Raw genomic sequence first — 12,014 nt, 5'->3', positions numbered from 1 at the left:
GTATCTAAGAATTGCATATATATGTATCTGTGTGCATATGAATATACATATAAATCGCACCAAAACAAGCAAAAAAAATATTGTTTGGAATAAAGTTTGAGCCTTCGAGCAAACAACGACTGCAGTATTGTTTGAATTCGTTACCATTCCTGTTTTTAATTAGCTGTGCTATGTGACTCACAATTTGTCAGCACACACCTTTTTGAGTGTTTCGTCTAGCAAATCCTGTACATTAATCACGTCGACCAAAAAGAAAAACCGAACTGACCTTCGGTACATTTGCTTTAATTGATTTGTATTTTAATTCCGGTTTCAGCACATACTAAAAAGTTTAAAGACCCTTTCGAAATGAACCCGCCAATTTGATATATAATTAACATAATTTGCATTGTCTGATTGTGTTAATTGTTTTCTTATTACTATTTGCCTTTCTATACATTCATATCGTGCGACTTCCTAATACCGGTTTGTTTGTTCTAATTGAATTAATAACGAAAAAAAAAAACGACAAAGACAAAATATCGAAAAACCGTTTCTTTGACATGCTCACGTTTTTCAACACATTGAGCGGTGAATGTTATACTTCAAGTCAAGTTGGCAGCTTCAATGGGTGTCTATCGACGTGCCGCCATATCTCTTTTCATTTGCGAAGATTCTAGACCAGAACTACCAAAAATAGATATAAAATATTAAAAATAAATATGGAACAATGCTATAACAGAGGTTGTGGACAACAATACGATCCAGCCACAAATTCTGATGGTAAGTAAAGCTCAATAAACAAAAAGATTAATACTACCAATACATTTTTTTTCGCAGAATCGTGCCGGCATCATCCAGGTGCTCCATTTTTTCATGATGCCTATAAAGGATGGTCATGCTGCAACAAAAAGTCGGTAGATTTCACAGAATTTCTTAATATCAAGGGCTGCACATTGGGTAAGCATTCAAACATTAAGCCACCTGAACCAGAAAAACCTGCCAAGGATAACAAAGATGAGGAGAAGGCTGTGGAAGTTGAAGTACGTGCACCCATTAAGGAATCACTGCCCAGGCCACCGATTGATACGCCTTTTACTGTCCTTAAGCCAACAGTGGCTCCAGCATTGAAGGACACCATTGACAAATTAAAAGTCAGCGGTGTTGCTGCGCCAGTTGCAGCGGCAGAGAGCGATGGGTAACTAATATTTTTTTTAAATATATTACACTGTGTTTATTATGTAAATATGTTATATTTTTAGAACCATTGCTGTGGGAACAAGCTGCAAAAACAGTGGCTGCACTTACTCCTATACGAACACCAGCAGCGACTTTGGCGAGTGCACCTACCATCCTGGAGTTCCCATTTTCCACGAGGGCATGAAGTTTTGGTCATGCTGTCAGAAACGTACCTCAGATTTTGCTCAGTTCATGGCCCAAAAAGGCTGTGTGTACGGTCAACATAAATTTGTTAAGGATGTAAGTTATTTGAAATCAATATTCTGGAACATTCGACAAATCTCTTAATGTTTTGCAGGATGATGACAAAAAGGTTATTCAATGCCGATATGATTGGCATCAGACAGCTACAAATGTTGTTGTCGCCGTCTATGCCAAAAAATATCATTACGCGGAAAGTCTTGTTGAAGTCAACCCAATACGCTTGCATGTTATGCTCGTCTTCCCAGAGCAGGAAAATGCTAAATTTGACTTGGACCTAGAACTGCGCGGTGTAAGAATGCAAAATTTTAAATAAGCCTTGAAAGTCATCTTATTGAATACACATATTTTCTTAGATTGTCAATGTACAAACGGCTTCTGCACAAATGTTGGGTACTAAGGTTGAGATTACATTGCCGAAGCTGGAGCCAGGATCATGGCCAAAACTTAATTTTCCACGTGATGTGCTGCCAGCAGTAAAGAAGGACACTGATCAGAACAACCGAAAAGCAGTTGAGAGTGATGAGGAGTTCTTCGACTTGGACGACATTCAATCTGTTCAAAAGTATGGACTTAAATTATCCGAAATGAGTTTAGAAAATCCCAATGCATTAGATTGATAACACACTAGCATTTTATTGTAGTAACTAAATAGAGCCATCATTGAGAGTTAAGCTGTTTTGTTTACAATACACAAGTATGCCTTATGTGAGTTTTATTTTAATATCGCAGAGTGGCTTAATCGTCGTCGTCATCGGCCCCGGGTACCCAATCCTCATCGTCGTCATCATCTAGATCCAGTTCACCAATATCTTGAAACAAGGTTTCATCGATTTTAACATTCTCGAGACTTTCGCCGGCCTCTAACAAGAATTTGATGTCCGAGTCGTTCAATGTGTTATCGCACATGAATAGCTCTCGGCCTGTCAATTTCTTGCTGTCATTGTTCTTCTCTCGCTTAGCAGCAATACCGGTACTCTCCTCAAATTCTAATTTCCATTTCATAAATGTCTCGACGGTCACTCGTGTGCCTTCAAATTTCTTTCTTTCTGCTTCTTCGACTTCTTGGACCCTGCGTGCTCGTTCATCCTCCTGATTCTTCTTGTGCTCGTCCCATTGTACATTCAACCACTCCTGTGCACTACTGACCAACGAAAATATCATCTCCATGCCAATATTTTCCTCAATGGTCTTGCGCAAATGTTCCAGCAGTTTTGCTTCGAAATTCTCTTCAAAATTTTCTGCTTCCTCAATTTCCACCAGCGGTGCTTCGTCTGGATATAATGCTGTGTACGTAAACACAAGTTTGCAAGCTAAGCCCTTTTCACTGTCTTCCGCTGCATCGGCATTGTACTCCTCCGTGGCGATAGGAATTTGAAATTTGTGAAAAGGCTCCGTTTGTAGAACTGCAATAGGGAGTTTACGATCATAACTATTATTATTATTGTTTTGAAAGAACACAATTCGAGTTACCTTCCATTTCGCCGCAATATATGGAATCGAGGGCTTCAACCTCATTGATCTGATCTTCTTTATAGTTTCGGCTCATTGTTATTATTTATAAATATATATAAATAAGAAATAAATAATAAAAATGTCCGGGATCCCGTTTGTGTTCGGTCTTGTTTTTAGGTTATTTGGTTAAAATAGTCTGGCAGCACTCAACCAGTATGATGACCACATGTCAACTGTTTGGCATGAGGCTACATATCAATATGTAAATGTTAGAAATTTATCTAAATTGGAAGCAATAAAATATATAGACCAAAATAAAAAATTTTACTACTAATAGACCAAAAATAATAATAATAATAATAATAGATGACCAATAACATTTAATTTATGTCATGCAGCTTGAACGTGACAATCGTGTAACTTTGCGTTGCCACGCAAGCCTACTCAGAGTTGCCACACCGATATTTTTTGAATAATAAAAATTGAAAATATGCTTTTTTATTTAAAAATTGATCTGTACTAATTATTTTTGGATTTTATCATATAAATTATTTATGATAATTAAGAATAATTTTTTTTAATTACTCAAAAAATAATTCTTTTACTATAAAAATTATAATCGTTACGGTCCTTGAAATCTAAAATATGTTCAACAAATTTTTAAAGAACTTTACATTTATTTATCAATAATACCAACTATAAATACCATGAAACTAATAAATAACATCTGATAAAGAATTTTCGTCTATTTATAAGAGCAGTCGTCCAGCAACCAATGTTTGAGAAAAAATAAGCTCTAGATTACCGATCAGGTCTTTCTAATCTGAAATAAAATAAACAGACGTTATATTGGAGCAATTAGTTAAATATATGAAAAATCAAAATATACTTACTTGTGTACTGTAATGAGGTGGTTCGCATCGACTTTTGTATCTTGTGGAGTTAAGAAACAATATTGTCTGTTGGGGAAGTCTATTCCCTCTTGAATAAGTAATTTAGTAATAAAAGTTCTATTCACTTCATCCTACAAATATACAAAAAATGTCTATGATAATCAGGTTGATCAATAAACGCTTCATACTTACAGTAAAAACATCGTATTCATCGAGGAAATAAAATGGGTGAGAGGAAGTACTCCAAAGGCCTTTCAGTAAAGATACCGTGGTGAAGGACCTTTCGCCTCCGGATAAGCTTCTCATATTTGAAGTCTTATTACCACTGGGTGGGTAAACACTGATCTTCAGCGTCTTATCTTTATGATTGGGTTCCAGATTACCTTCAAATTGTCGACAGATTAGTGCTTGCTTAAAGTGAAACTCTACCATGGTAAAGAAATGATGACGTGAACGCTGAAATCGCTGGGCTCGAGAATGATATTCGATGCGCAATTTCTCTACGACACATAAAATATTGTCCAGAATATCAGATTCTGTTTTTAGAAGATCACGCAATTTGGATAGCCTTTGCTCCACTTCTTCACTATTCAGTTTCATCGACTCGTAATGTTTTATCTTCGCTTTATAACGGCTAATTTGATCACGAATGTTTTCTTCCGATTTACTTGTTTCAATAAAGTCACCGACTCTCTGCGCCTCCTGGCGAGCTGCTTCTAGTTCGGCTTCCTTATCTTTTTTATCCTTTTTCGTTGTTTTAAGTAATTCGTCAGTTTGTTTCAACCGTCGTTGGTTTTCCTCAAAATGTCGATCCAAGTCTCTAGCCCTTGTTTGTAATTCCTGAGATTTCGCATCAATTTCGGCAATTTTTTTATTGAGACTGTCGAGAATGCTTTGTTCTTTTTTAGTTTCTTCGTTAGCTTGAGCACTACGCTCGGCTATTTCTCGAAGTTGATTTTCCAATATACTACGCTCCTCCTTTAATTTTTCTATCTTTTCACGGCTCGTCGTTAAATGAGTTTCCTAAACGGATAGAATGCAACAATATAGTCGATTTCAATTAAAGTCAATTTCGCCCCAACTTACTAGAACGTCAAAAGCAGGAAATTCCCGATACTCAAAATTCTCAATATCCATAATTTTTTTCATCGCTGTTGTGTTTTCAGTGTGATGTGCGTTAATCATATCACTTTTCGCGCTTATTTCCCGTGCGTCAGTTTCCAACTTTAACTTGGCTTTAGCATAATGGGGCTGTAGATTTGCAGCACGCTCCTGCAGACTATTTTGCTCAGCCTTCAGCTGTCGAATGCGATCATCGACATTCACTTGAATGAATCGCGCAGGTGATATTTGAATGGAGTACATGGCATAGTTGGGCGATGGACAATATTCCAGCCCCAAGCTTGGAACTAATATACGAGTCAAATTAGGTGGCACGTTTTCCATACTCGATGTCAGCGATTCGGCTGTCTCTTTAGAGTCAGTAAGCAACACCGTCTCAATGCGCAATGTATCAATAAGATAGTTCATTACGACGGGATCATCACATCTAATATGAAACAAAACAGGAAAGTGTAATTGAAAATGTTGGGCTACAAATTGCAAAATTCAAAAATTCAACTTACCTTATCTCATCCATCAGCACAGTCGTATTTGAAGATCTACATTGCACTTTGTACTTGGAGACATTATAGACCCGGTTTGTAAACGGACTGGTAACAATGGTGGGTATATTACCACCTGCATACGATTTTTGCAACAGAGCTCTAAGCGACAGTCTATCCTTGTCTGAGCTAACTATGTACGACCGCAGGCAATGGGATAATTGATTCTCAATTAGATCTCTGTACTTTGGATTAGGTACAGTTATGTACATGCCAATAGGTCCACGCGGCATTTGGCTCGCGTTGCTGCCGCTGTATTGAGCACGCAACGCATTGGCTACTTCCATTGCGTACTCGCCATAAACTGACAGTTTGTTGGATTTATTCCGTAATAGAGACTCCATTTCCCACTGCAGGCTTTCTAAAATTGACAAAAATTAATCAACATAAACTAATTAAGGTCCTGCTTCGCTATTATACGTACGCTCCATTTTATGCAGTTTTGTAATTTCATTCTTTGTAGACTCCAAGTTTTCTCTGGCTGCTGTTAACCGATTTCTCATTTCGCCTTGTTCATCCCTGAGTCTAGCAATTAGTTCATTCCTCTGCGCCACTTTCTCTTTAAGGGTCGCTAGTGTGGCAGCATTTTCCTCTCGAAGCCTTTTAACTTCTGAATAGTCTGCGTGGTAGTTTTTCATATGTTTTTGACAGCCCTCGAAGTTTGTCTGCTCCTCCTTCAAGCGCTTCTCTACATTCTTAATGCTTGCCTTAAAAGAGCTGGCTTTAAAAAGACAATCTTGAGCAATTCGCTTAGCAGCCCTGAGCGCATTTTCCTGCGCCTGATAATTTTCCATAATCCGTTGCTTGGTTTGCTCAAGTTCTCTACAATCAGATTACAAAATATTATAAATATATTCAATTAAGAGAATTTCTTTACTTACTGAAGAGCGTGAGCGATGCTCTCGTGTGTGCTGGTTTTCTGGGTGGTTTTTTGTGACAGATCCGCATTCTTCTTCTCAATTATTTTAAGAGTTTGCTCGATTTTAGTAAGATCATCCTGGATATGAGATACCTTTATCCAAGCCAGCATTGTTGTAGCCTCTTTCAGTTTAATCTACAGGAGAAAATTAAATGTTAAATATTGCACAAAACTAAATATTGTCCTCATACCTTAAGCGCTTCTTCATTTTTAATTATTGCCAATTTTTCCTCTTCTTCGTGGCACAGACTCTTCAGTTTTTGCAGTTTCTTAATATAATAACGAAATTATATTATTAAGTCTTTATTCAAATTAACTAATAATTTACCATTTTTAGTAGCTGTACATCATAATTTATATGTTCGCGATGTTCGTGACATTGAGTTAAGCTGTTCGCACATAAATCCAGCTGCGTTGCCTTCATGAACAGTTTGTAGTTTGATGCGGGCTCAAGACTGTTGGGGAATACGAAATATATCATGACATCATTAGATAATTTATTAATTATAAACTCACTCTTTAAGAAATTCACGTGATGCTTCCTGATTGAGTACAAATATTGGATTTTCAACACTTATGCCAAAATAAAGGATCATCCGTCGTATTTCATCTAGTTTCCTGGATACCGTTCTGTGATGAGAATCTTTTATCTCATACGTCGAAGATGATTGACGAATTTGTCGCACGACCGTGATATGTGGACCATAAATGTCGGGCTTAAATGGTCGATGACCGACATTGGATAGGGTTAGCTCAATGGATGCATTTGTCTCTCCATTTTTTATAAGTTCTGAAACAATATAAATTCTAGTTCATCAAAAGGGCCTTAGTTGAGAGTGCTCTAGTGCGTAAATTAATTGTCGTCGTGATCTTGACGATACAGGTTATAAAAATGTGTTACACATTGAGCTCAACGTACTCTGTATGCTGCTGGCGCGACTTGTGTTACGCGCACTGCCGGCCAGTCCTAGGGCAAGAGCTGCGATCACTGCACTTTTGCCACTGCCATTGCTGCCAACAAGAAAATTAATATTTGGTCCAAACTCGATGTACAAATGGGAATGACACATAAAATTTTTGAGGCGTATTGAAATAATCTTTCCACAACTTGTAAAAGCATTCGGAGGTGCCAGGCCGTACTATAAACAAATATAATTTATATAAGCTTTATCTGAATATGAAATATGGACTTACAGCAGGCTCTTCGCAGGAAGAATTTGCATTAGTTGTACGCTTGCGAACCGCACAAGATGTAGATGCCTCTACGAGCATTCCATCGCCATCATAGGTTCCTGAGCTCCGCTTTGATTTCTTTTTCTTTGGAGGCGAGGTTGAACTGTCACTGTCTGATCCTGTGGACAGATTTTTATTCCGAGTTCTGCTACGACGCATCTTTGGTTTGTCTACAGAAAAATATAAGAGATTGACATGAATCTGTTGAAGTTTACGTTCGTTTGTTTATAGGCGCCATGGAAGCGATTTGCGCGGGAATTTTTGATTACTTCGTTGTTTTAGGCATATTTAGAGCCATTTATAACATAGTTTTGGATATCTTCTTTAAACTTACATTGTATTGAGTTAACTTAGAAATGAATACAAGCTATGCACAATAACCGCGTTATTTTTGTATTTTAATACGCATTTCACTAAATGCCGCTACAAATATTGCGAAATGTTTACAAATTGAGTGTGACCAGAGTACAAATCGATGATAATACTGGCATTAGCGCAATACCACTAACCAGAGTGGCAATACGTTATAGTTTATAAAGTTAGCTAGCATATTTATTTCTCTTTAAATCCAAGATTTTAAATTTCATATTAAGTTTATTGGTATTAACTACTGTAGATTATGATATGTGTGTTAAATTATAAAATCAGTTCCACAAATATTTCAATCATGAACTGGATTCCAGGTAATTACAATGCAGCGCAATTTTGTTAATAACGGAAACATATTTGTATAAATTTAATAAATGTCGATTTACACTAGTACAATGTAAGAGTGAGTAAGTAAAAATAGCACTTTCACTTAATGTTTTTGTAGGGGAAATCTCCACCAATTGCATTTTGCAGCTTTAACTTAATATGTATGTCGCGCCATGTAGTTGACTTCTGAGCTAATATCTTCATATTTCCCATTATAAACAAGCCAAAGCGCGCACGGGACATGGCTACGCAAATGCGATTCTGTTCAGACAGGAAACCTATATTTCCATTTGTATTACTGCGTACCAACGAGAGTACAATTATATCTGCCTCCAGCCCCTGAAAACTATCCACTGTAGTAACGAACACTTCTTTTAAATTTGGGTTCTTTGATAACTGAAAAGACAAAAGTGTTTACGATATCTTCCCGTTATATATTTAGCTTGGCATACTTTCTTCTTGATTGATTCGACCTGCATGGTGTATGGTGTGAGGACAACCACTTCCTTATTTTTGTAACCGCTCACCTCGACCAAATGATGCACAATTTCAGCTACTTTTTTCGTCTCAAATTCATTGCATAGAAAGCCATCAAGTATCTGTGTCTCTGGCTCTTGATGCTGTAGAAAATATAGATTCAGCCGCATATTGCGTACAGAGGGAAAATTATAAACGGAATCATGACTCATAAGCTTTTGATATATAAGAGGACAGAGCAATTCGGCAAATGTATTGCGCATACGATATTGAATATTCAAGACGTTCACATGGAAATTTGACCGTATCAAACGCTCAAATAAGGAATGCGATTGAGACGAAGACTTCAGACCCTTTATATAGCTTATATATGGCTTCAGTTGCATATGATCACCAATCAAAATCACTTGCTCGGTGTAAGGTGTTAGGCATGGCAATATGTGAGCCTCTAGAATTTCTGCAGCTTCCTCGAATATAACTGAAATGGAGCATAAACATCTACTCTTGTTCATTATACGAATTATTCATTTTTTGCTTACCGATACGCGTTTTCAAAAATCGAAAAACAAAATTCATGCGCGCAGCACATGTTGTTGTCATAGCCAGAACATTCTTTTTAATTATCAAATAATGCTGGAAAATCATTCGTATACAGTTGAGCTTCTCTTGTGCATTCCAGATCAAGCGCTGCGTGGCCAATATATCCGAATAAGCCTTATCGGTATCATTAAAGGCAGCATACAGTGTCTGCAAGCGCTGGAAATGCTCTTTGATCTCCAGATTTACCATCCAATACAGACGCTTTAGCCTCGGATTGATCATGTGCGTATTAGTATCAGCTCGATAATTAAATTTTGCAATTTCCGGCAAACGAGATTGGCTACCAAAGCGAACAATACTGCTGGTAAACGTGCTAAGCTTCATCAAGAACTTATCCAATGAATCGTTTGTATATGTGACCACAACGATGGGCGCACAGAATTTAGCATGCTCCAAGATGGTTTTTATCAACTGCAAAGACAAATGCGTTTTACCCGTACCGGGTGGTCCTTGGATTAAATTGAAGTTCGTATTCAGAACGCGTTGAAATGCCTCGTGCTGTGATAGATTGAGCGGCATTTTGCGCAGCTTGTTTATAAACTTTTGACTCTCGTAGACTTTTGGTGGCTGTGTGTGATTCAAATATGCTGGGGATTTTGTTCTAGTCAAACCGTGCACTATATAATCAGACATAGGGAAGTTTATAACATTGCTGTTGGTCAAATATCTGTAGGCCTTCTGGTAAGGTTCGAAATAAACTGGTGTTTCAAACATGATCAGACATTTTCCATAAATGTTGCCAATATCGAATTGACGCACGATAGCGATAGTAATCTGAAAGATGAATGTGCTATATTTAGCTTAATAGTTTGGAGTCTTTGATGCTGGGTACTCACATAACCTTGACGGAGCTGTTTTGGATCAGTATTAACCACAATTGCCAGTATAAGATTGTTAAAATCGTAGCTGGTTGTAAAGCAAAGTAGAGTCCCATTTTTAAGTCTTAACAAAGCCTCTTCTAAAGATTTCTCACATTGAACATCCTGATTAGAAGTGCTTTTTCGCTGCATGGCCAAAATATCAACAAATAGCAGTTTGCTGTTATGTGCATTTGAAAAATGATCATTCAGCTTAATTTGCACCCCCTCCAAAGCGATCTGAAGCGGCATCATATTCTGAAGACTGCGCTTGCGATGGAGCCGCCGCACCAATTCCCGAAACGGAAGCAAAAACTGCTGACGAAGAAATAAGCGTTGGCTATTTATGTACTGAGTCGTACTGGTATAGCTCATCGTTAGTTTCGCAGCATGGAAGCTGGGTTCCCCATTCTGGGTTAGCCATTGCTTAACCTCCTCTAGGCTAGGGTATACCTGTTATACAAATAAAAAAGTTTATAAGTTGCTTAACATGCAAGAAAATTTACCTCTGCTGCTGGGTTTGGCGCCGATAATACATCCAAATCGACAGCAAAAAGATCGTGAAGCCGCTTTAGAAACTCTCGACATATCGGACGCTCTTCAATTATTGGATTATTATTGTTCTTCAGATTAGTCCAAATTTTAAATAAGATGTCCATGCCGTTCTCATCCAAAACATCAGCCCTTTGGGCCTGCATCAAAAGTGTTTGCATATTGCTAATAATGCTATCCACACGATTCATATCAGTCCACATAGTGCGAAAGCTTTTAGTGCACAGTTTACGGACCAATTCTTCATAGTGCTCAATGAGCGGAGTACACGCAGCAAATTTACTAAGCATATCATTGTGAAAGCCAGGCAACTCAAGTTCGCACAAAGTAACCAAAATGCGGGTATAAATTAATACGCGATCGATATTATCATTAGCGCCTATTTGATCGATGAAGAAATTTGGTTCGATTTCAGTAGCCAAATAGAGGAACATGCCCAAGGGCTGCAGATTTAGGATCTCTTGAAGCACATCGGTTGGAATTTTGGATGGCACCACGGCCTTAGCACGATTCCAATAGTTACAATAACGCCTCTGTCCCTGCGCCTGATGGCGTTCGTTGGCATTTTTGCGTGTTAGGCTTCGCAAAATTTTTTCTTTATCGGCCTGAAACCATTCCCAGCAGTCGTAATCTTCTCCAAAAAGTTCAACCATTATGATTGTATTCCGTTTTTCCCCGATTTATCAATTTAACTATTAAAGTATAGTGTATAATGTAAAAGATAATATATAATAAATAATTTGTTATATTTGCTGCAGTAAAAAAAAAAATGTGCTCTGATATACTAACTTGACACTTGCTCTTCTTTATTATTATACAGTTATTACTGTATTATATGAAATTTTTCAATATCAAAGCTTATCAAATCTATAAATTCCGCGCACACGTCGATGATCCCAATGGTTTTTGGTGTGACCAAGACTATAATAGTAAATATGGCAAAAAATTGGTTTATACCCAGCCAATTTAGTGAGGTATTTGTAAGCACACGAATTATTATGTGCAAAATTTGCCTAACTTTTATTCTTTGATTGAGTGAAAGCTCACAAACTGCTGTTAATAAAATGCAGAACAGTTTTGACAACTTCCGTAGAAAAGTCAATTTTTAAAAGTATTAATCGCACTCATGACTTACTTATAAAATACTTGTTATCAATATGTTGATCGAAATATGGCACATCGCTATTATCTAAATGAAACGATAGGCAACTCTAAAACTGCATACAAAACCCGGTATTCCCATTAAATT

At 37.4% G+C, this 12,014-nt stretch overlaps 4 protein-coding genes across 5 annotated transcripts; 1 reads left to right on the top strand and 3 right to left on the bottom strand.

The window, feature by feature from the left end:
• The first annotated feature begins 622 nt into the window (after positions 1-622).
• LOC6572710 (cysteine and histidine-rich domain-containing protein) lies at positions 623-2,126 on the top strand. Its single transcript, XM_001998780.3, has 5 exons — positions 623-762; positions 820-1,177; positions 1,242-1,458; positions 1,517-1,711; positions 1,776-2,126. The coding sequence occupies exons 1-5, from the start codon at positions 702-704 to the stop codon at positions 2,037-2,039; spliced, it is 1,095 nt and encodes a 364-aa protein (XP_001998816.1). The 5' UTR covers positions 623-701; the 3' UTR covers positions 2,040-2,126.
• Positions 2,031-3,073, bottom strand: LOC6572711 (RWD domain-containing protein 1). The gene is made up of 2 exons (XM_001998781.4): positions 2,893-3,073; positions 2,031-2,825 (listed from the first exon to the last, which is right to left on the bottom strand). Exons 1-2 carry the CDS (start codon positions 2,966-2,968, stop codon positions 2,158-2,160), a joined length of 744 nt encoding a protein of 247 aa, XP_001998817.1. The 5' UTR covers positions 2,969-3,073; the 3' UTR covers positions 2,031-2,157.
• A 458-nt stretch (positions 3,074-3,531) lies between these two features.
• On the bottom strand, positions 3,532-8,028 carry LOC6572712 (structural maintenance of chromosomes protein 6). The gene is made up of 13 exons (XM_001998782.4): positions 7,918-8,028; positions 7,545-7,753; positions 7,270-7,489; positions 6,867-7,140; positions 6,679-6,805; positions 6,542-6,619; positions 6,313-6,485; positions 5,856-6,253; positions 5,393-5,792; positions 4,854-5,316; positions 3,960-4,790; positions 3,768-3,898; positions 3,532-3,697 (listed from the first exon to the last, which is right to left on the bottom strand). Exons 2-13 carry the CDS (start codon positions 7,740-7,742, stop codon positions 3,676-3,678), a joined length of 3,315 nt encoding a protein of 1,104 aa, XP_001998818.1. The 5' UTR covers positions 7,743-7,753; positions 7,918-8,028; the 3' UTR covers positions 3,532-3,675.
• On the bottom strand, positions 7,918-11,987 carry LOC6572713 (NFX1-type zinc finger-containing protein 1). 2 transcript variants are annotated; one of them, XM_001998783.4, is made up of 7 exons: positions 11,901-11,987; positions 11,555-11,686; positions 10,720-11,457; positions 10,193-10,666; positions 9,296-10,130; positions 8,732-9,234; positions 7,918-8,675 (listed from the first exon to the last, which is right to left on the bottom strand). In XM_001998783.4, exons 3-7 carry the CDS (start codon positions 11,416-11,418, stop codon positions 8,379-8,381), a joined length of 2,808 nt encoding a protein of 935 aa, XP_001998819.1. In that variant the 5' UTR covers positions 11,419-11,457; positions 11,555-11,686; positions 11,901-11,987; the 3' UTR covers positions 7,918-8,378. The 2 variants fall into 2 exon arrangements, with proteins under 2 accessions (XP_001998819.1, XP_032586746.1); XM_032730855.2 differs by lacking the exons at positions 11,555-11,686; positions 11,901-11,987 and having other exon boundaries at positions 10,720-11,531.
• Between the last annotated feature and the right edge of the window lie 27 nt (positions 11,988-12,014).

This window comes from Drosophila mojavensis, unplaced genomic scaffold (genome assembly GCF_018153725.1).
Source record: "Drosophila mojavensis isolate 15081-1352.22 unplaced genomic scaffold, ASM1815372v1 contig_16, whole genome shotgun sequence".
Classification (NCBI taxonomy): domain Eukaryota; kingdom Metazoa; phylum Arthropoda; class Insecta; order Diptera; family Drosophilidae; genus Drosophila; species Drosophila mojavensis.
The sequence above is the reverse complement of the archived record's forward strand: the minus strand, read 5'-3'. Positions and strand labels throughout refer to the sequence as shown.

What these genes read in the sequence shown, in the direction of transcription:
- LOC6572713 (XM_001998783.4), bottom strand. Translation starts at nt 11,418, where the DNA reads ATGGTTGAACTTTTTGGAGAAGATTACGACTGCTGGGAATGGTTTCAG. An exon ending in CGCCAAACCCAGCAGCAGAG is followed by an intron (nt 10,667 to 10,719) that starts GTAAATTTTCTT and finishes TTTGTATAACAG; the next exon opens with GTATACCCTAGCCTAGAGGA. An exon ending in TCGAATCAATCAAGAAGAAA is followed by an intron (nt 8,676 to 8,731) that starts GTATGCCAAGCT and finishes TTGTCTTTTCAG; the next exon opens with TTATCAAAGAACCCAAATTT.
- LOC6572711 (XM_001998781.4), bottom strand. Translation starts at nt 2,968, where the DNA reads ATGAGCCGAAACTATAAAGAAGATCAGATCAATGAGGTTGAAGCCCTC. An exon ending in ATATTGCGGCGAAATGGAAG is followed by an intron (nt 2,826 to 2,892) that starts GTAACTCGAATT and finishes TCCCTATTGCAG; the next exon opens with TTCTACAAACGGAGCCTTTT.
- LOC6572712 (XM_001998782.4), bottom strand. Translation starts at nt 7,742, where the DNA reads ATGCGTCGTAGCAGAACTCGGAATAAAAATCTGTCCACAGGATCAGAC. An exon ending in AGCATCGCTCACGCTCTTCA is followed by an intron (nt 6,254 to 6,312) that starts GTAAGTAAAGAA and finishes ATCTGATTGTAG; the next exon opens with AGAACTTGAGCAAACCAAGC. An exon ending in TTCCTGCTTTTGACGTTCTA is followed by an intron (nt 4,791 to 4,853) that starts GTAAGTTGGGGC and finishes CTATCCGTTTAG; the next exon opens with GAAACTCATTTAACGACGAG.
- LOC6572710 (XM_001998780.3), top strand. Translation starts at nt 702, where the DNA reads ATGGAACAATGCTATAACAGAGGTTGTGGACAACAATACGATCCAGCC. An exon ending in GCAGCGGCAGAGAGCGATGG is followed by an intron (nt 1,178 to 1,241) that starts GTAACTAATATT and finishes TTATATTTTTAG; the next exon opens with AACCATTGCTGTGGGAACAA. An exon ending in TGGACCTAGAACTGCGCGGT is followed by an intron (nt 1,712 to 1,775) that starts GTAAGAATGCAA and finishes ATATTTTCTTAG; the next exon opens with ATTGTCAATGTACAAACGGC.